The sequence below is a fragment of the Gorilla gorilla genome, chromosome 22 (genome assembly GCF_029281585.2).
Source record: "Gorilla gorilla gorilla isolate KB3781 chromosome 22, NHGRI_mGorGor1-v2.1_pri, whole genome shotgun sequence".
Taxonomy (NCBI): Eukaryota; Metazoa; Chordata; class Mammalia; order Primates; family Hominidae; genus Gorilla; species Gorilla gorilla.
This window is the reverse complement of record NC_073246.2, coordinates 44,569,736-44,593,136: the sequence shown is the minus strand read 5'-3', so window position 1 is coordinate 44,593,136 and position 23,401 is coordinate 44,569,736. Positions and strand designations below refer to the sequence as shown.

The 23,401-nt window shown below is 51.0% G+C and overlaps 1 protein-coding gene across 4 annotated transcripts in view; it reads right to left on the bottom strand.

The window, feature by feature from the left end:
* Positions 1–23,401, bottom strand: part of PDE9A (phosphodiesterase 9A) — a 122,088-nt gene that overhangs the window by 64,467 nt on the left and 34,220 nt on the right. For 3 of the 4 annotated variants that reach the window (XM_055373654.2, XM_031005204.3, XM_031005206.3), the window contains exons 3-4: positions 22,400–22,477; positions 11,872–11,915 (exon numbers count right to left, since the gene is read on the bottom strand). In XM_055373654.2, the coding sequence (XP_055229629.1) occupies positions 11,872–11,915; positions 22,400–22,477 (122 nt within the window). Of the gene's footprint in view, positions 1–11,871; positions 11,916–22,399; positions 22,478–23,401 lie in introns of those variants that run through there. The other variant, XM_063702675.1, reaches the window with a different exon arrangement.

Sequence of the window (23,401 nt, the reverse complement as noted above, 5' to 3'; positions counted from 1 at the left end):
GAGTACCTGGGATTACAGGCACCTGCCACCACAGCCAGCTAATTTTTGTATTTTTAGTAGAGAGGAGGTTTCACCATGTTGGTCAGGCTGGTCTCGAACTCTTGACCTCAGGTAATCCACCCACCTTGGCCTTCCAAAGAGCTAGGATTACAGGCGTGAGCCACCGGACCTGGCCTGAGCAAAATATTATTGAACAGACACTTCACAAAATATGACATTCAAATAGTCAATAAGACATAGCAACGTGTTCAACATCATTAAGTTACTTGGAAATGCAAATTAAAACTATAAGAAGATAGGATTGCTCTTACATCTACTCGAATGTCTAAAATGTAAGCAGAGAATGCTTAGTGTTGCAGGGATGTGGAACAGCTGGATCACTCAGATGCTGCTGGTGGGAATGTGGAATGGTACAACCTCTTGGTAGAACAGCTTGGCAGTTTCTTTTTTTTTTTTTTTTTTTTGAGATGGAGTCTTGCTCTGTTGCCCAGACTGGAGTGCAGTGGCGCAACCTCTGCTCACTGCAACCTCCTCCTCCCAGGTTCAAGAGATACTCCTGTCTCAGCCTCCTGAGTAGCTGGGACTACAGGCACACACCACCACACCCTGCTAATTTTTTGTACTTTTTGTAGAGATGGGGTTTTGCCATGTTGGCCAGGCTGGTCTCGAACTCCTGACCTCAAGTGATCCACCCACCTCGGCCTGCCAAAGTGCTGGGATTACAGGCGTGAGCCACTGTGCCCGGCCCAGCTTGGCAGTTTCTTACACTTAACAATTAAGTCTTAAGTTAAACAAACACAGCATATGAGCCAGCCATTTAACTCCTAGGTGGACCCAAGATCATGGACAAGGATGCCCACGATAAGATTTGTACAATAATTCTAGTAGCTGAACCCTAAACTGGAAATGACCCAAATGTCCCTCCACAGAAGAATGAATGAGCGAGGCGTGCAGTGCTCAGCAGTACAAAAGGAAATAACTGCACGAATGGATCTTACAAACATCATGATGCGGATTGCTTTAGCCCAGGAGTTCGACACCAGCGTGGGCAACATGTCTCTACTCGGAGGCTGAGGTGGGAGGATCACCTGAGCCCAGGAGGTCGAGGCTGCAGTGAGCCATGATTGTGCCTCACACCCCAGCCTGGGCAACAGGTGTGAGACCCTGTCTCAAAAAACAAACACACACACAAACAAACAAACAAACAAAAATGATGTTGAGTGAAAGAGTCCAGACACAAAGAGCTTGTGCTGTATGATTTCAACTCCGTGAAACTCAAAAATAGGCAGAGCACTCCACAGTGAGGACTGCCTTGAAGGGGGTACAGGGACATTTTTCTAGGGTGATGGAAATGTCCTCTGTCTTGATTGTGGTGGCGGTTACATGCACGTGCACTTTTAAAAAATTTAATTTAATTTTAAGTTCTGGGACACATGTGCAGGACATGCAGGGATGTTACATAGGTAAACGTGTGCCATGGTGGTTTGCTCCACCTGTCAACCCATCACCTAGGTATTAAGCCCAGCATGCAGTAGCTATTTATCCTGATGCTCTCCCTCCTCCAACCCTCCCGACAGGCCCCAGTGTGTGTTATTCCCCTCCCTGTGTCCATGTGTTCTCATTGTCCAGCTCCCACTTATAAGTGAGAACATGTGGTGTTTGGTTTTCTGTTCCTGCATTAGTTTGCTGAGGATAATGGCTTCCAGCTCTGTCTATGTCGCTGCAAAGGACATGATCTTGTTCCTTTTTATGGCTGCATAGTATTCCATGGTGTACATGTACCACATTTTCTTTATCCAATCTATCATTGATGGGCATTTGGATTGATACTATGTCTTTGCTATTGTGAATAGTGCTACAATGAACATACACGTAGATATATCTTTATAATAGAATGATTTATATTCCTTTGGGTATATATATAAATGTCACTGCTGGGTCAAATGGTATTTCTGGTTTGGGTGGTGATTCCTGAAAGATCTAACACATGCACTTCTATCAAAACTCATCAAACTGTGGCTGGGCACAGTGGCTCATGCCTGTAAATCCCAGCTCTTTGGGAGGCTGAGGCAGGTGGATCACCTGAGGTCAGGAGTTCGAGATCAGCCTGGCCAACATGGTGAAACCTTGTCTCTACTAAAAATACAAAAAATTAGCTGGGCATGGTGGCATGCGCCTGTAATCTCAGCTACTCAGGAGGCTGAGGCAGGATAATTGCTTGAACCCAGGAGGCAGAAGTTGCAGTGAGCCGAGATCGCGCCACTGCACTCCAGCCTCAGCAACAAGAGCGAAACTCCTTCTCAAAAACAAAAACAACAAAAAACAAAACAAAACTCATCAAACTGCACCCACATGATCTGTGCATTTCACTGCAGTCAGGCAGGACACAGCAGTGGGTGGGTATGGGTTGGCCTGGTTCTCACAAATGCCTAGGAGCAGGGAGGGCAGTCCTAACGTTTGCATTCTTGAGGTCCGTGCAGCAATGTTCGGCTGTCATCATCTCCATTTTACTCAAATCTGCTGTCAGGACACTTCCATTCTGAAGGCTTCTGTATTACTGTTTGTGATCAATATCTCTGACAGTGGCATGCTAAGGGCTGCTGCTGTCTTTGTTGGCTAGGCTACTCTAAGGGGAATCCGTCTGAACACACCATTCCAGAAATGGTTATTTTTCATTTATACACTGCAGTCTTTTTGTTTCAAAAAGAATGCAAGTAAGGATGACTGCGGCTTTGCTTATAAAGCCTTCTAGACTGAAATTGCACTGAAATAGACAATATTATTAAGGAGCATTATTATTTCTCATGAGCAACATGTCTACGCGCAGACTTCCAGCATTAACTTGGCTTCCAGGGCAGACACAGCCAGTCCTCCGCCTTTTGTTTTAGACCTTAGGAAGCATTCTTGTTCTATTAAAATTCAGCAATTCCAGAGAGACATAACTTTAGCCATTCAAAAATGCCCCCTAGGTCGTTTTCAATGATAACAACCATTTACTGGGCGCTTACCAAGTGGCAGGCACTGTGCTCAGCATTTTGCATAAATTACTTCATTTATCCTCCCAAGAACCATGCAAGGTATGCATTAGAGTTCCTATTTTGTAAGGGAAATGGAAGTTCAGTGGGGTTAAGTAGCTCTCCTAAGGCTATTTCATCCAAATGACAAATGAGTATGCCAGGGGGCTTGACCTGTCTTGGAGTCTAAGGTTCTTAGTTGGAGATCCTCAAAAGCCCACTGGAGACAAGGAGCTGGGGGCTAGTGGTGCACTTGGAGGCCAGCCCAGGAAGCCCTGGGAGGGAGTGGGGGATTGAGGCATGGAAGGGAAGAGAGCTCCCAGAGGGTGAGTTGATGCACAGGTGACTCCTCGCTCTGAGCTCCCTTTGAGCAACTGCATTGATGATGTCAGAGAATGGTCCCACTGTGGAGCGAAGAAGCTGGGCACCTGTCCTTCAGCTCCCTCTCACTGGGGAGGACTGACCTCGGGGCAGCTGCGTGTGCCGCGCACAGAGGAAGTCCTCAGGCAGGGGGACTCAGGGGTCGGAGGAGGCACCCATTAGTGGGTAAGGGACCTCCCATCCAGGCTGCAGGGACCTCCTGGACAGGCCAGCCTGGCACACCCGCAGCATCCGGTATCCTCTGCTGCGAACTTTCAGCACTTCTCTCAGGGCTTCCCCTTCAAGACGGCTAGACTTTAAAAAAATTTTTAATATTTCATTTAATCCAATGTACCTCAAAATACCTCATTTCACCATGTATCTTTTATACAAAAATTTGCACACAAACGTTTGCAGCAGCATCATTCACAATAGCCTTTGTGGAAACAGCCCAAATGTCCATCAGCTGATGAACGGATCAACCAAACGTGACGCAGCCACGTGACGCAGCCACACGACGCAGCCACACGATGCAGCCACACGACGCAGCCACGCAACGGAACGTCATCCAGCCACAAAGGAACAAAGAGCTGTCATGTGCCACAACGCGGGAAGCCTGGAACATAGTGTGCAAAGTGGAAGAAGCCAGGCTGGAAAGGCCACGGATTCTGTTATGTGAAAGGTCAGAATGCACAGGACAGAGAACAGGGCCTGCCAGGGGCTGGGGGGTGAAGGGGATGGAGAAGGACTGCTAACAGGTACAGGGATTCTTTCTGGGTTGATGGAAATGTTCTGGAATTAAATAGTGGTGATGGTTGCACAACAAAATGAAGACACTAAAAAAGACTGAGGTTGTACACTTTTTTTTTCTGAGATAGAGTCTCACTGTGTCACCCAGGCTAGAGTGCAGTGGTGTGATCTCGGCTTGCTGCAACCTCTACCCCCCAGGTTCAAGCGATTCTCCTGCCTCAGCCTTCCAAGTAGCTAGGATTACAGATGTGCACCACCATGCCTGGCTAATTTTTGTATTTTTAGTAGAGACAGGGTTTCACCATGTTGGCCAGTCTGGTCTCAAACTCCTGACCTCAGGTGATCTGCCTGCCTCAGCCTCCCAGAGTGCTGGGATTACAGGCGTGAGCCACCGCGCCTGGCTGAGGTTGTACACTTTAAAATGGTGGGCTTTATGTTATATCAATGACATCTCAACCAGGAAACATGAAATCAATATAAAAATGACTGAGATTTTTATATTCTTTTTCATACTAAGCCTTCAGAATTTGCTGTGTGTTTTACAGTTACAGTGCGTCTGCATCTGGACTGCGGCTGGACTTCAGATGCATTTGGTCACCACCTGGGGGAACTCTCATGTGGGGGCAGCTCCGGGGTTCCATGGCTGCCCCCAAAACCTCTTCACATGCATGTTGTGGGGCACAGCCAGCCAGCCTGCCCGCCATGCCGGCCACCGGCCTCCTCTGGCTTGCAGAAGCTCAAGCACGCACTCTGCGGATGCGCCTCCTTATGGCCCCCTTTTATTGTCCTTCTATGGAAACAGCAACGCCAATAAAGCTGCTGGGAACTGGAAGCCTCCGAGTCACCCTCGGTTTCTTGCCAGGGGAGTAGAATGTGGTGTGGGTCTCCGCGGGGGCCAGATGCAGAGGCTGGACAGGGTGTGTGTGACTAGAGACAGGTCCTGGGTCCTAGGGCAGGCAGGAATGCGGGGGAGAACAAGCAGAACCAGACCCCTACCGCACTGTCCTAGTTGAAGAGGCTGTCATCGCTTGGGTTAAGTGTGACAGCACAGTTCAACTGCTGCTGTGCCTAAGAAAATCGTGATGGCCCCTGGCTCTCCTACAGGACTTGGGCCGTGGGGGGCCATCCTGGCGTGTGACTGCAGCACGCTTTCCCTAACGCTCTGGTCAAAAAGACACAATCCCCTTGATACGGTCATGAGATCACACGGACCCATGGACCCCCGCGATCTGCCACGCTGAGGGAGGCCCTGTCCTTTTCCCGCGTGCTGTGATCACAGCATTCAGTCCTCATCACGGGCATCTCCCCTGCCAGCTCCTGGCAGCCGAGGGCACTCGGGGGACACCCGTCAACCGCCATCAGCTGAGATCTGTGTTTTATAATCTGGAAAACACCACTCTTTGAGTTTGAGCAGCTTACATCAAATAAAAGCGATTGAGGCTCAAGGATTTTCCAAAAAATCAGCACTATTGTTATAAAAAGATGCTGAGAAGCCTGTGTCGTGGTTTTTGTAGTCGCTATTACCTTTATTTTAGTCACAAAAGGGAGAAACGCTCTATCCATTTGATTCCCTCCCATGATCAGGCGAAGAGAGCATTTTTCTACAGAAGATGCTTGGTGAACACAGACCTTCGTATGGACGGGGCCATTCCTTCTGCTCTATGCTGGAGAACGAGGCTGTGCCATGCTCTTTCCCGGCAGGAGCTGTTCACCACTCCAGAGAAGTCTCTGCAGCTCACACTGGGGTTGTGGACCCAGGCCAGGGCTGGCCTATTCTTCCTTTTCTATGAAAAGTCACGTTTTTGATAATACTCTTCTCTTTACTATTTCCTGAATATTTAAGTAGCAAAACAGCAAAACCCCGGGGTGTTTCTGCATTGCACAGTTCCACCGGGCCCGTTAGAGGCATTTACTGAAACCTGCTGAGAATCAGTGAGGAACCCAGGGTCTTGGGAAAGGCTGGGTGTGGGGCTGCATGGCATTGGCCTCCCTGCCCCCCGCCCCCTCACCCCCTGAGCCTTGTGCTAGTCTAGAAACAGCTCCCATTTCCTTTTCTGAGGGTCTTTTATTGCCACTGGAAATGTGGTCTGTTGATTCACAAGGGCACCTGGGGCTGCTTACAGGCCAGAACTCAGGGCTGCATTGCTAGAGCTAACTCCTGACCTTGGGCCACGGCTCAGTGGCTCTGTGACCCAAGGCCGATGGATGGGAGAGGGAAGGTTGTTGCCATAGAGAGAGTGAAGAATTCCTAAGGACAAACCCCAAATGGAAAAAATGTTCTCTAAACACATTTCTCAGGAAAGCCGTGTGCGTGTGTGTGTGTTTGGTGGGGTGGGGGGGTCTACCTGACACCGACTTTGTCTCCTAAAGAAAAGCCTGGAACACTGGCCTATTTGGAGAGCGGGGTCCCCACGCACCCAGAGGCGGGGAAAGGTGGTGTTAGCCCAGCCAGGATGTGACTATGGAGATGTGGGAGGGGTTGACGCTGCTAGGAAAATGCAGCTCCCCTGGAGAGCCAGCGACTCCTCACTGCAGAATAAGCGCAGTGCTCCTTGGCTGGCCCGGAGGGACACCCAGCCTGGCCTTCCGTGTGGCCGCTCATCCTCTCTGAAGAGGGAAGTCTTGCCCAGCCCAGCAGAAGTGTGTGCAGCTCTCAACAAACACCTGAAGCACCTGTCTCGTGCCGGCCTCGTGCTGCCATGAGGGCTGGCGGGAGCCTGGGCCCTGACGACCTTCTCGAGGAGATCACAGCCTGGGCCGAATGCTCCTGAACCAGCCCCAGCCCTCTGCAGAGACGGTGCAGAGCCTGGAGGTGCAGCACTGTTTTCTGCTTTTTCTCATCCTGGCACCTTTAGAAGAAATGCCCCTTATTGTTCTTTTACTCAAAACTTTACAATGCGAAGTTTAATGTGAGCCTTTGTGTTTCTCAGGATGGATTATTTTTCAAGCCCCTTGGTGGCTCCTAGGATCCAAGTTCCAGGAGGGCTGCAGAGGGCACCGATCTCTCAGCCACTGGGTGCCCGCACAGCCCAAGGCCAGCAGCCTTTGCCGGAGTCCTCCAGGGAGGAGCAGCTCCGGCCTTAGGACAGCTGGTTCCAACTTCCTTCCATTCACCTCTTTCCCTCAATGAGCCCAACTCCATCTCCCACTGGTCCTGGATGGGCCCCCAAGCGACACAGAAATCCCTCTTTCCTCTGCTCCCAGAGATGCTCTTCTAACTCTGAGCACAGCCATCTCGCCTGTCTTCGCTGGCCTGCGAGAGCCCTGCGGCATCCCACCCGCACCAGGCCAGCCTTTGCCTCTTCCTGCCTCCAGGGCTTAATGGCTTTCCCTCTGCTCCTGATGGTGTCCTGTCACCAGCGTCCTTCTCCCACGGATGGGTTCGGTCTCCGTCCGGCACAGGCCTGGCCCCTCCTGCTGGCACTCACTCACTCCCTGCTGGCCTCACCAAGTCCCAGACTTCAACACCATCCATTGGGAGCTGACAGCCGAGAGGCGGCCTGCCCTGACTCTGCCTGCTCCTCATGCACCTGATGTCTGATGAGCAGGCCAAGCCCACCCGCAGCAACCCCCTCCCTGGGCCGTGGCGCTCAGTGCTCAGGTCAAAGAAGCCCCGGATGGGTCTCTATATCCCGCTTCCACTTAGGAAAAAGCTTGTCTCTTCCTTTAGAACCTGCTGGAACCTGCGCTCCTCATCACCTCCATGGCCCCCACCCCGGCCTAGGCCTCCATCTCCTCCCAAAAAAATAGCTTCCTCTTGGATTTCTCTGCCTCCACCTTTGCTGCCACTTCCCTTTCGTGATCTCGACCCAGCGCCCTGAGCAAGATTTAAAACACAAATGTGATGAGGTCACTCCTCTCCTGAAAGCCTTCTAATAGCTGCCCACGCCACTCAGCATAAAAGCCAGCATCCTTGCAACGACCTTCAAGGCCCTGGCGCTTTCATTCTCATCTCCAAACATTTGCACTCTAAACAGCCAGAGTGGAATTTGGTGATCAGCCAGGAGTTTGGGGGAGACCCCAAAGGGATCAAGTCTTAGTAGGACTGAGCTATCCCTGGGGTAAGGGCCCTCTAGAGCCATTCTCACAAAGCTTAAAGGTGGGGCTCGAAGGCATCAAACTGATGTGCAAGTAACTTAACTGCTTGCCAAGGCAAAGCCCAACACTCTACCTGGGAGAAACAAAACCAGATGATGAACCAGCGTGCATTCCTGTGATCAGCATTCCATCAAGATCTACCAGATTCACGAGAATCAGAAAAATATGACCCATACCCAGGAGATAAATCAATCAACAGAGACAGACTCGGATATGGCAGAGAGGAGGAAACTAGCAGACAATGGCATGAAACAGAATTATAATGAGGTATAAGCATTTACAGGAAATATAAACATAATGAGGCATAAATGGGAGATGTAAAAATGGGAGATATGAAAAAGGAGGGAAACATAATTCCTAGAGATGAAGAATGCAATATCTGCAATGAAAATTTCACTGAACGAGATTAACAGCAGACTAGATACTGCAGGAGGGAAGACCAGTGCAATGGAAGACGTCACGGAAAAGTCTAAGAAAAATAAAGCAAACAGAAAAAAAGGTCTGGAAAGAAAGAAACAGTGTGAGTGAGTCAGGGGACGCTCTCAGGCTGTCTATCATTCAGGTAATTAGGGTCCCAGGGTAAAGGAGAGAGACAGAGGAGAGCAGAAAAAGTTCCAGATTTCATGAAAAATATGATCCCAAAGTTCCAAGAAGATCAATGAACACCACGCAGGTTAAACCAAAAGAAAACCATACCAAGGCCATCATAATCAAATTCCTGCAAACCAGTGATAAAGAAAACATCTTAAGTTGCCAGAGGGAAGAAGACACATTGCACACAGAGGAACAAAGATAAGACATCACAGACTTCTCATTAGAAGCTGTACTAGCTAAAACACAATGAGAAGACATATTCACAGTGCTGGAAAACTGTGAAACTAAAATTCTCTATGGCCAGAAAATATCCTTTCAAAATGAAGATGAAATAAAAACACTGTCAGTCGGGCATCGTGGCTCATGTCTGTAATCTCAGGGAGGGAGGATTACTTGAGTTTAGGAGTTTGAGACCAGCCTGGGCAACATCGTGAGACCTTGTCCCTATAAAAACTTAAAAAATTCGCCCGGCATGGTGGTGTGTGCCTATAGTCCCAGCTACTTGGGAGGCTGAGGAGGGAGGATTGCTTCAGCCTGGGAAGTCAAGGCTGTCGTGAGCTATGACCACATCACTGCACTCCAGCCTGGGCAACAGAGAGAGACTTTATCTCTCTCTCTCTTCGAAAAAAAAAAAAAAGCAAAACAGCAAAGAAAAACTTTTTCAGACAAAAGCAGAAGGAATTTGTTGTCAGAAGACCAGCACTATAAGAAAATCATCTATAGAATCATAGGAAATCTGCAAAAAGGTACTAGACCTAATAAATGAGTTTAGCAAGGTCCCATACAGAAGCCAATTCCTATACACTAAAAACTACTGGAAATTGAAATGAAAAAGAAATCCATTTGCAGTACCATTAAATACATGAAATAGTGATGTATTTATCAGTATTTATTAAGTACTCCCTATTAACAATGGTAACACATTATTGAGAAACATGAAAGGAAACCCAAATGAATGGGGAGATAGACCACATTTATGAATCAGAAGACTCAACATTCTTAAGATATTAATTCTTCCCACACTGGTCTGTATATTTAATGCAACTTCAGTCAAAATCCTAGCAGACTGTTTTTTTGGAAGCAATTCATAGACTGATTCTAAAATTTATTTGAAAATAAAAGCAATAACATTTTTGAAAAAGAAAAAAGAAACCAGAGATAACTTCGAGTACCTGATTTCAAGACCTACTATTTATCTACGGTAGTCAAGATGGTGTGCTGTTGTTTTAAGACACGTAAATTCACACGACAGGATCTGGAGTCCAGAAAAAGACTCACACATACATGGCCCATTGATTTTCCACAAAGGTGTCATGGTAATTCAGTGGGAGAAAAGATCATCTTTTCAACAAATGGTGCTGGAGAAATGAATATCTGTGTAGAGAAAACGAACCTCGGTTTTTCTCTCCTCTGTTTGGGTGGGCTGGACTTAGTGACTTGCTTTAAAAGAAGAGCAGGGAAGGAGATCAACAGTAACTCTGCAGTGGAGAAGCCCGTGGTCCTACCTGGCTGTCATGCGCCCCATGTATTCCTTCCAAAACCCACCACACCCAGGCTGGTCATGAGAGAAACGTCAGACAAACCCAGACTGGGGAACACTCTACAGACTCTTATATCCACTCTTAGGGAAGACGGTTAAGTATATGTTTAACTGTATAAAAAAGTTGGCAAGGTTATAGGTATCTTAGGTATTTAGCCAAGCGAAATGAAATATATACAAATATACGTTTCCACCAATACTTGTACTTTAATGCTCACAGCAGCCTTATTCTTAAAAGCCCCCAGACTGGTAACAACCCAAATGTCCATCCACAGTGAATGGAAGACGCCCTGTGGTACAACCTACACCATGGGATACCACTTAGCAATACAAAGCATGAACTGTCTCTACACACAGCACATGGATGGGTCTCAAAAACATTATGTTGAGTCAAAAAAGAGTACATGTACCATGTAATTTCTTATATATGAAACTCTCAAAAAGAAATCTCATGGATGATGTCAGAAAGCAGGTCGGTTGTGGACTGAGACACACTGGAGGGGGCAAGAGAGAGATTTTCTAGGTGGTGCAAATGTCTTGATTTTGGTGATGGTTACAAGGGTGTACACATTTTTCAAAACTCATCAAAATAGGCACTTAAATGGCATTTTATGATGTATAAATCACACATAAAAAAAGTGATAAAAATCAAATGGAAAAGGGATTCTAGGCTGGGTGCTGTGGCTCACGCCTGTAATCCTAGCACTTTGGGAGGCTGAGACAGGTGGATCACCTGAGGTCAGGAGTTCGAGACCAGCCTGGCTAACATGGCAAAACCCCGTCTCTACCAAAAATACAAAAAAAATCACCCAGGCTTGGTGGTGCACGCCTGTAATCCCAGCTACCTGGGAGGGTGAGGCAGGAGAATCACTTGAACTTGGGAGGCAGAGGTTGCAGTGAGCCGAGATCGTGCCACTGCACTCCAGCCCTGGGCGACAGGGCCAGACTCCGTCTTAAAAACAAGAAAAAGGATTATAACACAGCGGCCCAAGTAACTGTATGAGGCACCCCAAGGCATCCCAGGGGCCACAAATGCCTGCCTTGGCAACTCACAGTGGAGGGGGGAGGACAGAGCACCTGGACAGAGCGCCAGGAAGACCAGAGTGGATGCCGCCCTGCATCTGCATCTGCAAAGTCCTTGGGATGGCGTCTGGCCAAGAGGCAGGAACAGACAGTGCAGCCAATGGAACGGCCATAGACCAGGAACAGGCAGTGGCCAAAAGGAATAAGAAAAAATCCACACAAGGGAGGCTAACCCCAGGCAGATGCTATTCTCCCTGAGGTTAGAAAGGCAGAGCCCTTACAGTAGTACAAGGTTTCAGATTCTGCAGTGGTATCGGCTTCAAATGCAGATTCAAATGCTTAACTAACATATAGATAAATGCTTCAAAGGTAACTCATATACATTTCAAATGCTTAGATTCACATGCTTAACTAGTTTATATTTTATCACAGGGGCAAGCTCAAGATTTCTTTTTCCTTCTTTTAGTTTAAAAAATGACAGCAGGGCCTTACCAGAGAGTTGCTTGATGGCCACAGGTCTCACTTTGTAGGGAGTGCTGCAAAAGAGAAGACAGTGCCGCCGTGAGACTCTGCAAGGCGCTCGCTGTATGTCTGGTGGGAGAGATAAGCACTCGGCATGATTAGAATTCAGCGGATTAGGTGGTTTTTTTATTTTTTTATTTTTTAAATTAGCTTCTTTGACTGTTCTCAGCTTCCTTACTCAGATGAATTTCAAGTATATCATTTAAATGATCAACTTCCTCTATAATGTTCGTGTTTGGTCAATTAAATAAATGTTGTCATGGGTACTACTGCCGATCACAGGTGCTGTATCAAGTTGGAAACGTCACTCTGGCAGCTGCCTGGACCCATTTCAGCACCTGGCGGATGCAGGTGGCCTCCCTCTCTTTTGCTCTGTTGAGCTGATGGCGACTGTATCCCCCAAATGAACAAGAGAGGATGGTGACAGTGACGAAGTCGAAAATGCACTGGGATCTCTGTGATGTTGCCCCCCCGCCCCCATCATCACGAGGCCCAGGGTGATGGGGAGAGAATACTGGCTGTGCAGACGACAGCCAAAACGTTTCTGTCACTGACACACGACAGCCTCTGGCCAAGAGGCAGGGAAGGACAGTGCAGCCAATGGAACAGGCATAGACCAGGAGCAGTCAGCGGCCAAGAGGAGAAGAAAAAATCCACACAAGTGAGGCTAACCCCAGGCAGATGCTATTCCTTGACCCAGCAGTTTAGCAACATTTGGAAACCTGGTAAGAGAGGTGCTACAAGGACACAGGGCGGCAGACGTCACAGGTGTTGCTGGTGGGGTGTGGGTTGCCACATCTTGGGGAAAGCAGTGTAGAAACACCAGTTAAAATCCTTTGTCTCAGCAGATGAATTTAGGGAGGGATGTATCAGAATGAAACACGAGCACACAGGGAGACAGTCAGATGTCATGTGTTCATGTCTTTGACTTGCTCATGCATTCATTCACTCGCTCTACCCACTTCTTCCTGAGTGCCCACTGTGGTCAGGTGCAGGTGGGTTGAAAGAGCGTGCTCCACTGTGCTGTCTGGATGGGTCAGTCTGTGCATCTCTCCACAGGCAGGATGCCACATTAGTGGTCCCATGGTGCTGGGGTCTGAATGTTGAGGCACCCCCACCCCAAATTCATATAATGAAGCCCTCATCCCCAGTGGGTAAGATTAGGAGGTGGGGCCTTGGGAGGTGATTGGGTTTGGAGGAGTTCCTGAGGGTGGGGCCCACGGGATGGGGTTGGTGTCCTTACAAGGGCCAAAGACACCAGAGCTGTCTCTTGCTCTGCCTCATGAGGGCACAGCCAGAAGGCAGCTGTATGCAAGCCAGGAAGAGAGGCCTCCCCAGGAACAGAACCTGCCCACACCCTCATCTTGGACTCCAGCCTCCAGACTCTGAGAACTCAATGTCTAGCTGTTTAAGTTCAGACAGACCGAGACACTGCAGTGTCAGGTAGTTGTTAAGAAGATGAAGACAAGCATGCAAGTATTCACCTGGTGGAACGCCCATGACTCCTTACTAGGTAAAAACAACAAGTTACGGAGTAATGTATAGAGAATGAGCTCATTTCTGGAAGAAGAAACACAGTGAATATGGAGGGGTATACACACCAAGCTGTTCATGGTGATTAACTAGGGGCAATACATGTGGTTTGATGGTTACAGGTAACGTGGAAAATCTTTACAATTTTAAACACCAATAATGTGAAAAAATAAAACCTGTGTGGCACTGACCTCCCTGCACTTTGGGCTCTTTGTCTGTAGGGCAGTGAGGCTGAGGTTCTCGGGAGAGCCGGGCACTGTGGACTTGCCAGCTGAGCCCAAGTGCTGGGGACTAGAGGCCCCTCTGTCCCCTTGATTCTCCCCTCACCCTATGAATGACCTCATTCACACAGAATGTCAAGAAGTGAGCCCACACCCTCTCATCTCCCACCACGTGCCTGCGTGGGCTCAGGAGAGGCCCTGCCTCAAAAGGCCTTTTAGTGGTGGGTCATTTGGCACTGGAGGGCTCATTTCTCCCCAGAGACTCAGTCATAAGAGGCACTGGGCTTGAAGCGTGGCCCTAAGTGCAGAGCAAAGTCCTCCAAGCTCCCCAGGTGGAGAGGGCACTCGGTCGTCATCGGGACTAGGGCCCCTCTAGCCCCTGATGCCTGTGCTCAGCTGGGCAAGTCCACAGTACCCAGCTGTCCCAGGAACCTCAGCCTCACTGCCTTACAGACCCAGAGCCCAAGGCGTGAAGAGGCCAGGTGCTTTGCTGATGGCCTCAGTGTGGCCAGTGAGGACCCGTGCCAGGGTTGCCTAGGAAGGGCCTGGGCTGGGAGGACGGAGTGGAGGGTGGGCAGCAGAGAAGCCGGGTGTGCTGGGCTCCTCTTGGATCCTCCTTCCTCTTCTCAGTGTCTCTCTGGCTCCCACCATGAGAGCAGCCCTGGAGATGGTGCAGTGGGTGGAGAGAAAGCCAGGACCTGCGTGGGCAGCAGGAAGGGGCTTTGCCATCACTCCTGCCACCGTGGCTCCCCACTCCTCCCCGACTTTCTTCTCCTGCGTCTCCTCTGAGGAGCAGCAAGGACTCTTTCTTCTCCTCCTTCCCCTGCCCCTTGTCCCTAGAAAATTAGTGCTGGAGGTGGGGGGCGGGTAGTGACCAGGAGCAGAGAAGGGCTCCAGGAGGTGGGGCAAGGGCTGGAGGGAGAACAGCATGGATCCCACACAGTGCCGGCGGGGACAGAGCCCGAGAGGCGTGTCCAGCAACTTCTCCCACGCAAGAGACTCAGAGGAAGGTGCCCTGGGGACCTGACACAAAAACAGGCTTACCAAGACACCCTCCCCTCATACAGGGGCACTGGGCCTGCTCATCCACCCAAATGGAGTCCAGCCCCCTTCAAGCCCATTCAACCTATTCAGAGGCCAGCCTCTCCGAGGAGTCTGGTAAGCTGAGGGCAGGAGCCATCACATCAGCAACAGAGGGAAAAGTGGACGGACACGGAGCCTCTGTGAATGCTCCAGGGGGCTGCAGAAACCTTCCTGGCCCTTGGGCCCAAGATCCTTGGGTTGCATTTCTGGGCCACTCAAGATCAGTCTTGGCTCCCAGATGCTTAATCCTTTGGCTTCTCACAGCCCGTTATGTTGCTCCCATGAATGAGTCAACTCTTGGCTCAGTCTCAGTGGAGCTGAATCTTCATCATGCTCTTCAATAACAAATTAACACAGGAAGCACTCCCTCTTTGGAAAGGATAAGCTTGCCTCCAGCTTCCACTGTATTTGTCTTTTCCTAAGATCTAACTGCCTGGGCTCTAAGACCTCTTTTAAAACACATTTAATTGGAGGAGGAGGAGGCCTAGAGCCATTCTGGAATATAGAAAGCTTTTCTCTAAGCCAGAATGGCCGAGAATACTGGCCGTGCACGCACAGAGCTCATCTGGTGGAGAGTCACCCGCGGCACAACTTGGCTGAAACCGGGAACAAAAGGAGCAATGGTGTGTGTCGCACGGCGCCGTCCTCTGGCCCTCTCCCCTCTGTATGTGTCTCACCACACACCCCACTTTCACTCACGCTACTGAGGCGTCTGATTTTTCTCCTTCCACTGCATCTTGAAGCAGTAGTGACTGGGGAATGGAAGGGGTAGGGTTGTCAGGAAGCATCGCCCATGTTAGCTGGATGTCAGGATCTCCAGAATGTTCCCGGATTGGAAAGGAAAATGACACCAGATGGCTCAGAGTCCCTCCAAGGAGGAATGCTGGAGCCTTATTTGATCACGGTTGGGCTATGACTTTTTATATTTGTTGGTCGTTAGGTTGTTTAGTCATCAATTATTTTTCTTGCCAGCTCTAAAAGGGAGTGGAAGCCAATCAGCCTATTTTCCATATTTTCCATGATGTAAACGTGTTCCAGGTTATTTCAAATGCCGGCTTGAGCGTGCTCCAGATTGCACCAAACGTCCAGGAGCATAGGAAGGGTTAGGCAGCTGCCAGTGGATCCCCAGCCATAGGAGGGGCCTTTGGGTTCGGGGCGGGGACAGGAAGATTGACAGTGTGCAGAGGGGGAATGTGCTTGGAGGTTTGCAGAAGGGGAGTGCCCGCTGGGCTGGGGTGGGCATTCATGCAGCTCAGCAGATTGGAGACAAGTACATTATGGTGGATTGGGGCCAGACATCCCAATGCGGGGGGCTGGAGAGTGTCCTGCAGCCAACAGGCCACTGGAGAACTCCATGCTGGGAGTGATGGGATGAAAGTGTGTTTGGAGCCTATTTTTCTGGAAGGTAGCAGGACTCAAGGGAGAGATAACTGTGAGGGGTAACAGGAGGCAGAAACCAGGGAGTCCACCTGTGAGATGCGGTCCACACCAGGAGCCGGCCACCAAAATCTAAAGGATGGCATTAAGGCAAGAAGTATTTTGAAAGAATAATCCAACGCAACAATTTGTTTAGTTTGGAATGAGGAGCAGAGAAGAAGCTAGAGTTTTAAGCTCTAAGAGACCGTGCAACCGGCATCACCCCTTCTGATCAGGATGGAGGTAGTCTGTCAAGAGCCCTTGGAATTTGGAGATTTCATGAAACGCCCACCCTATGGCTGTGAATCTGGGAAGAATCCAAGCAAGCTAGTTGCAACCAGCCGCCTGCAGGAATCCAAGCATGCCAGATGCAACCAGCTGCCAGCAGGAGAACCTCCTCCAAAGACATGGTTCCTGGGCCAGAGGCTGGGGGGACAGTGAGGTGACCAAGTCCACACCAAGTCACTGCAGGTGACTTCAGAAGTGGAGGAAGTTAAAGAGAGACACAACCCAACCAACCCACCAACCAACCAACCAACCAACCAACTGCTGATGTAGCTTCTGAGCTAGAGGGAGAGGGCTGCTGTCTGCTAGGAAAAAACAAAGAGTTTACCCAGCATGTTTCAGCAAGGGAAGGCCCTGGATCTGGTAGACATAAGCTTCTGGTCACCAGAGGGTGGGGTAGAGTGGTTTCTTAGATTTTCCAGACCTTACATCAGCGGTTAGTCCCCAGACTGTGTGCTGGAATCACTTGCAGAGCTTAAAAAAAAAATCTCTTAAAAATCTGGACTTAATTGAGGGGTCTGGGCATCAACTGGTACCTTTTTAAAGATTCCTGGGTGGGCTGGGCATGGTGGCTCACACCTGTAATCTCAGCACTTTGGGAGGCTGAGGTGGGCGGATCACCTGAGGTCAGGAGTTTGAGACCAGCCTGACCAACATGGAGAAACCCCGTCTTTACTAAAAATACAAAATTAGCCAGGTGTGGTCGTGCATGCCTGTGATCCCAGCTACTCGGGAGGCTGAGGCAGGAGAATCCCTGGAACCTGGGAGGCAGAGGTTGCAGTGAGCTGAGATCACACCATTGCACTGCAGCCTGGGCAATAAGAGTGAAACTCTGTCTCAAAAAAAAAAAAAAAAAGTAGGACGCGGTGGCTCACGCCTGTAATTGCAGCACTCTGGGGGGCCGAGGCAGGCGGATCACGAGGTCAGGAGATCGTGATCATCCTGGCTAACATCCCGTCTCTACTAAAAACACAAAAAATTAGCCGGGCGTGGTGGCAGGTGCCTGTAGTCCCAGCTACTCGGGAGGCTGAGGCAGGAGAATGGCGTGAACCCGGGAGGCGGAGCTTGCAGTGAGTCGAGATCGTGCCACGGTACTCCAGCCTGGGCGACAGAGCGAGACTCCGTCTCAAAAAAAAAAAAAAAAAAAAAGATTCCTGGGTGGTTGCAATCTGCAGCCAGGGTGGAAAGCCACTCTTTAGTTGAACTAGCTTACGGGGAGTGGTTCAAATAAGAGCAGGCGTGTGTGCTTAGGATGCCTGAAAGCTCAAATTGACGGGCATGCGTCTCGCTCTCAGGCATTCTCTGCAGGAGCTCAGGCACCTGTGTGGAAATCGGGGCAGTGAATTTCCAGGCCCCGTGGGTCACCGTGTCAGGTGGGGCTCTGAGCAGCCACCGGCCCAGCCTTCCCACGGCCCCTTTTCCACGCAGCACCATAGTCACAGCAAGAAAGTCAGCAAAGGATGCCGGCTCCCTCCTGGACATGTGGTGAGGGAATGGCTGCAGCATGCGGCCGGGGGGCGGGAGAGAAACGGTGGGCATTCCCGAGGCCTCGCGGGGCGGCTCCGGTGCAGGAAGAGTGCGAGGAGCAAGGCGTGCGGGCCCCGAAGCACATCTCTGAGGATGGCCGCATGTCACCAGGCACCGAGTGGAGGAGAGGAAGAGGGGAGAAGCCAAGGAGGAGGCAGGGCCAAAAAAGAAAAGGCCAGTAACGTCACCTGCTGGCGAGGGAAGAGGGAGGGAAGCGGGAGAGAAAAGCCCCTGGGTCAGAAGAGCATCAGTGGCGTGTCCCGGGCCAGCCTCGTCCTCCTCACTGGGAACCTGCAGAAAGCCTGGCTTTCTGCTGCAGGAAGATTCTCGGGGCCCACCTCCGTCACAAACCAGAGACCGAGGGGAGCTCTGTGCTCCACCAAGCCCCCTGCGGATTCCGACGCAGTTGTCTGAGAACTACTAGGTTGGAAGATTGGGGGAGGGTGAGAGGACAGCGACAGAGCACAGGGGAGACCTCAGACACCAGGTGCTCTGCCTCAGCACCGCTGATGTCTCCGGCCACGTGTGTCATTGTTGTGGGCCTGTCCTGTGTGCTGTAGGATGCCAAGTGGCATCCCAGGTCTCCACCCATCGGATACAAGTAGCAGCCCCCTACCCCTGGTGACATCCAGAAATGTCTCCAGACGTTGCCCTGCGTCCCCAGAAAAAAAAACTGCTCTGGGCAGTGCAGAGGGGGAGGCACGCATGAGCTGGACTGGTTCACTCCGACCCCCACTCATTCCATCCTGCACCCAGCATGCCCCGCCTCGTTTAGGGGCTGGAAATCCAGCAGAGAGCAAGGTGAAATTTCCTTCCTACGAGAGAAGACCGTCCAGCGGGGCCAGCAGCAGTGAGAACCTCAAACGAGTAAGTGAGATCACTTCAGACTGAGGCGCACACCGAGGGGAGGAAGCCAGTGATGTGCTGATGGTGACAGGTTGGGTGACTTTGGATGGAGATGGTGAAGGGGCTGGGTGACTTTGGGTGGTGATGGTGATGGGTCTGGGTGACTTGGATAGTGATGGTAAAGGGGCTGGTCACTTTGGATAGTGATGGTGATGGGCTGGGTGACTTTGGATGGTGATGGTGATGGGTCTGGGTGACCTCGAATGGTGATGATGATGGGTCTGGAAGACTTTGGATGGTGATGGTCATGGGTCTGGGTGACTTCGGATGATGGTGAAGGGCCTGGTGATAGTGATGGTGAAGAGGCTGGTGACTTTGGATAGTGATGGAGATGGGCTGGGTGACTTTGGATGGTGATGGTGATGGGTCTGGGTGACTCTGGATGGTGATGGTAAAGGGGCTGGTGACTTTGGATGGTGATGGTGAAGGGGCTGGTGACTCTGGATGATGCTAGTGATAGGTCTGGGTGACTTTGGATGGTGATGGTATTGGGGTGGGTGACTTTGGATGGTGATGGTGATGGGGCTGGTGACTCTGGATGGTGATGGTGATGGGGCTGGTGACTTTGGATGGTGATGGTGTCGGGGTAGGTGACTTTGGATGGTGATGGTGATGGGTCACTGGGTCGCTAGTGATGGTGATGGGCTGGGTGACTGTGGATGGTGCTTAAGGCAGGTGGCTGAGCTGGCACCTAGCGGATGAGCAGAAGCTGGTTCTGCAGAGCTGGAAAGGCAGGATCCTGTGGGCTGGGCATGGTGCGGGCGTGGGTACAGGGGATAAGTTGGAGAAGTTGGTGAGGCATAAGTTGGCAGGGCCCAGATTGGGAGGCCACCATGGAGAAGGAGGTGTCTTACCAGGTTGAACCTGGCAGCCGTGTGGGAGAGGCAGGCTGGAGGCAGGGAGGTCAGAGCTCAGTGAGGCCTGGACCTAACAGTGGCAGAGGGAATGGAAGAAGGCACAAAGGAGACGGGGGTGCAGGAGGCGCAGGCACCAGCCTGGGGGACAAATACAGCCACATCTCAGCACGTGCCGCCCCCAGCCACGATCAGTTTGTCATGAGAGAGGAGAGTCTATTGTCTCCTCTTCACCATGTCTATGCCTATATCCACACCCACGATCATAGATAGAGCATCCGAAGCTCTTTCTACGTCCAGAGCCACATCACCTAGATCACAGCCACATCGCTGTCTAGATCCGTTTCCGCAGCACCCGTACCCGGTTAGATCCACACCCTATGCATCTATCTATATCCTCATCCGCGTCTACCTCCCTCTTCTCCACCTGTATCCGCACCCGCGTCTACCTCCTTCTTCTCCACCTGTATCCTCATCTGCGTCTACCTCCATCTTCTCCACCTGTGTCCTCATCCGCGTCTACCTCCATCTTCTCCACCTGTGTCCTCATCCGCGTCTACCTCCATCTTCTCCACCTGTGTCCTCATCCGCGTCTGTCTCCATCTTCTTCACCTGTGTCCTCATCCGCGTGTGTCTCCATCTTCTTCGCCTGTATCCTCATCCGCCTGTGTCTCCATCTTCTTCGCCTGTATCCTCATCCGCATGTGTCTCCATCTTCTTCGCCTGTATCCTCATCCGCGTGTGTCTCCATCTTCTCCACCTGTATCCTCAACTGCCTGTGTCTCCATCTTCTCCATCTCCACTGCTCCCCTGTCCACATCCACTGCCATGTCCATATCATGGCACCTCATCTGTCTCTGTCTCTTTATCAGAAAGGCACGCATTTTGGCATCTCAGCAGAGAGCTTCCAGACATTTGGGCTCTTTGGGCTCAGGAGGGCTTTTGTCTGGTGTGTCTGATACTGTCTCTTGTTAATAAGGCACCTGGGGCCAGAGAATTAGAAGGGTCAAGGTGGGCTTCTCCTATTTCCCGCCCAGTTTAAATGTCTCTGCACGCTGTTTCAAATGAGTTCAGGAAAACAAAGCAGTTTCTCTCAGAGACCCAGCTGGCATGGACAAGGTGCTGGTTTCTGTGAGGTCCCCTCTGAGAGATCATTTTAGTCTTGTGGGTGTCAGGAGGACAGGTCACTCAGTGACTTCGCTTCTGAGCGAGACCCCCCAGGCTGGAGCTGGTGCTGAGGCTGACAAGATGCTCACTGGAGTCTCTGGGGAGCCAGTTAGCACTGCACCTTCCGGGGAGTCTGGAAGCCAACAGTCAGAGCCAGACTGTGTGGGGCAGGAGACGGGCATCCTGGCTAGGGCAGGAGGGGAGACTGATGGGCACAGCCAGATGAGAGGAGCTCGGCTGAGGCCTCAAGGTGACAGGGAGGACGGCTGACCAGGACAGCTCTGGACACGTCCACTGGGACCTCGCTGAGGGGGACGGCACTGGCCATGCCCACTGAAGCCTCACTGAGGGGGGCGGCGCTGGCCATGTCCACTGGGACCTCGCTGAGTGGGACGGTGCTGGCCACACCCACGGGGACCTCGCTGAGGGGGACGGCGCTGGCCACACCCACGGGGACTTCGCTGAGGAGGACGGCACTGGCCATGTCTACTGAGCGCTCACTGAGGGGGACGGCACTGGCCATGTCCACTGAGACCTCACTGAGCGAGGCAGCACTGGCCACGTCCACTGGGGCCTCACTGAGGGGGATGGTGCTGGCCACGTCCACTGGGACCTCACTGACACAAGGGTCTGCCTGACATGCACTTTCTCCTGTGGGCTCAGAGATGGCCATGGATCAGTTGGGCAGGACACCCTGATGACCAGATTGACAAGTGTACCATCACATCTACTGAGTCCCTTGGAGGCACAGTGAGCCCCACTCTGGGAGGAACAGAGGACACCAGAGAGGGGTCCTGAGGTCGCACGCCCCCACCCAACCGCTCACCTGCTCCCTCGCCTCATGAGGAAATCTAAGTTCCACTTTGCCCAACCACAAAGAGCAGTGGAGGCTGCTGGGGTCTCCCCAGGTCACCAGGCACAGGGGCAGGTCACTGACCTGAGGGCCCCTGCTCCGCGTCCTTCCTGGGCCACACACCACTGGCTTGACCTAGTTCACAGACATTTACGGAGGCTTTCACCGGCCTCTCCTCTTGACTTCCTGGGCCTCCCTTGTCCCTGGCCCTTCTGTGCTTAGACTCTCCCACAGGCATCACTTTATGAACACAGAGACCGGCCCTAAGTGGGTAAACACGAAATGTCCCCAGGGGCTCTGCAGGGAATCTCCCGCAGTCCTTCCTGGGGTTAACGTGGGGATCCCGGGGCCTGGCTCTGCAGCTCTCGGCTCACCCTCCTGGGCCTCAGTTTCCCCTCTGTACAATGCCTCCTCCCGTTGAGAAGCAGGTGCAGAGCCACGGCTGCAATTGTTACCTTGGAACGTGCCCAGCTCCTCTGCAGGGGAACACGACGAGTCAAGCTTCCTTCACACTCGCTCCTACCCTCGCCCTCCATCTCTGCTGTCAATTCACACCTTTCTGCAGTAGCACATTTACAAAATCACAAAAAGCCTCCCATGTCATGGAGAGAAGTGCCAGGCACACCCCGAGGAGCGTGGCCGGAGCCTCTTACCGTTCTGAATTCGCCGGCATGGTGGGGTCGATGGAGACCATGGCGTCGTCGGTGGTCAGCAGGGAGATGGTTGTATTCCTGGAAAACACACCCAAGCCCGTGTTTTCGCCCATAGCGTGCTCTGGGATGTACACTTGAATGTACACATGGGGCCAGAGCCCTGAGACAACCAGGACAGTCCCGGGACCAGCCTGACCAAGGTGTGGTGGGATGGGAAGGGTGGGAGGCCGTCCCCAGGGCATTGAGACTCCGATTGTAAATGAAATTAAACAGCTGCGTATAATCCTAAGTGTGTGTAGATGCTGAAATACTTTAAAATGGGAATTGGAGCAAGTCTACTTTATTGAGTTGGGAGATTTTTTTTAAAAAACTGTGGTAAAATAGGAACTAACATTTATATCAGCAGATGACGAACTCATAGTTTGTCTTTCCGCTTCCAGTGCCTTTGGGAGTCCATCTGAACTGCGCAAGTCTCCCCTACAAAATAGTTTTAAATGCTTAGGATGAGTCTTCCTCCAACCTCACATGTTTTGGGGCCTCTTGCAAGATGTGTTACCTCGACCAAGTTAATCTCTGATCTTCAGTTGTAAATTGTTAAAATCTGTGAAATAGAGGTGATACTCAAATCCCAGGGCTGCTATACGGAATACTGTGTATATATATTTATTTATTGGCACATTGCTTCATATATGGTGCCCAAAGATTCCCCAGACCATGGGCTATTTTTGCGGCTAAAACTGCCATTTGCTGCACTTTCAGACGTGTACTTTCATCTCCCTTTTCTCACCTGTCTATGAAAAACTTCAATTGCCCTTCTCTACCTCCGTCCTAACTTTAAAGTTAATCCCTGAGCCAAAGCTACTCCTGCTCACCCTTTACATTTGGAAAGTTTGCTGATAATTAGAAAATTCACTGGCTCGAACACACTGTTGATTTAGGACATTAACTCCTGGGGGACTCTGAGGACTCGATAAGGAAGATCACTGGTCTTTTCAACCCATT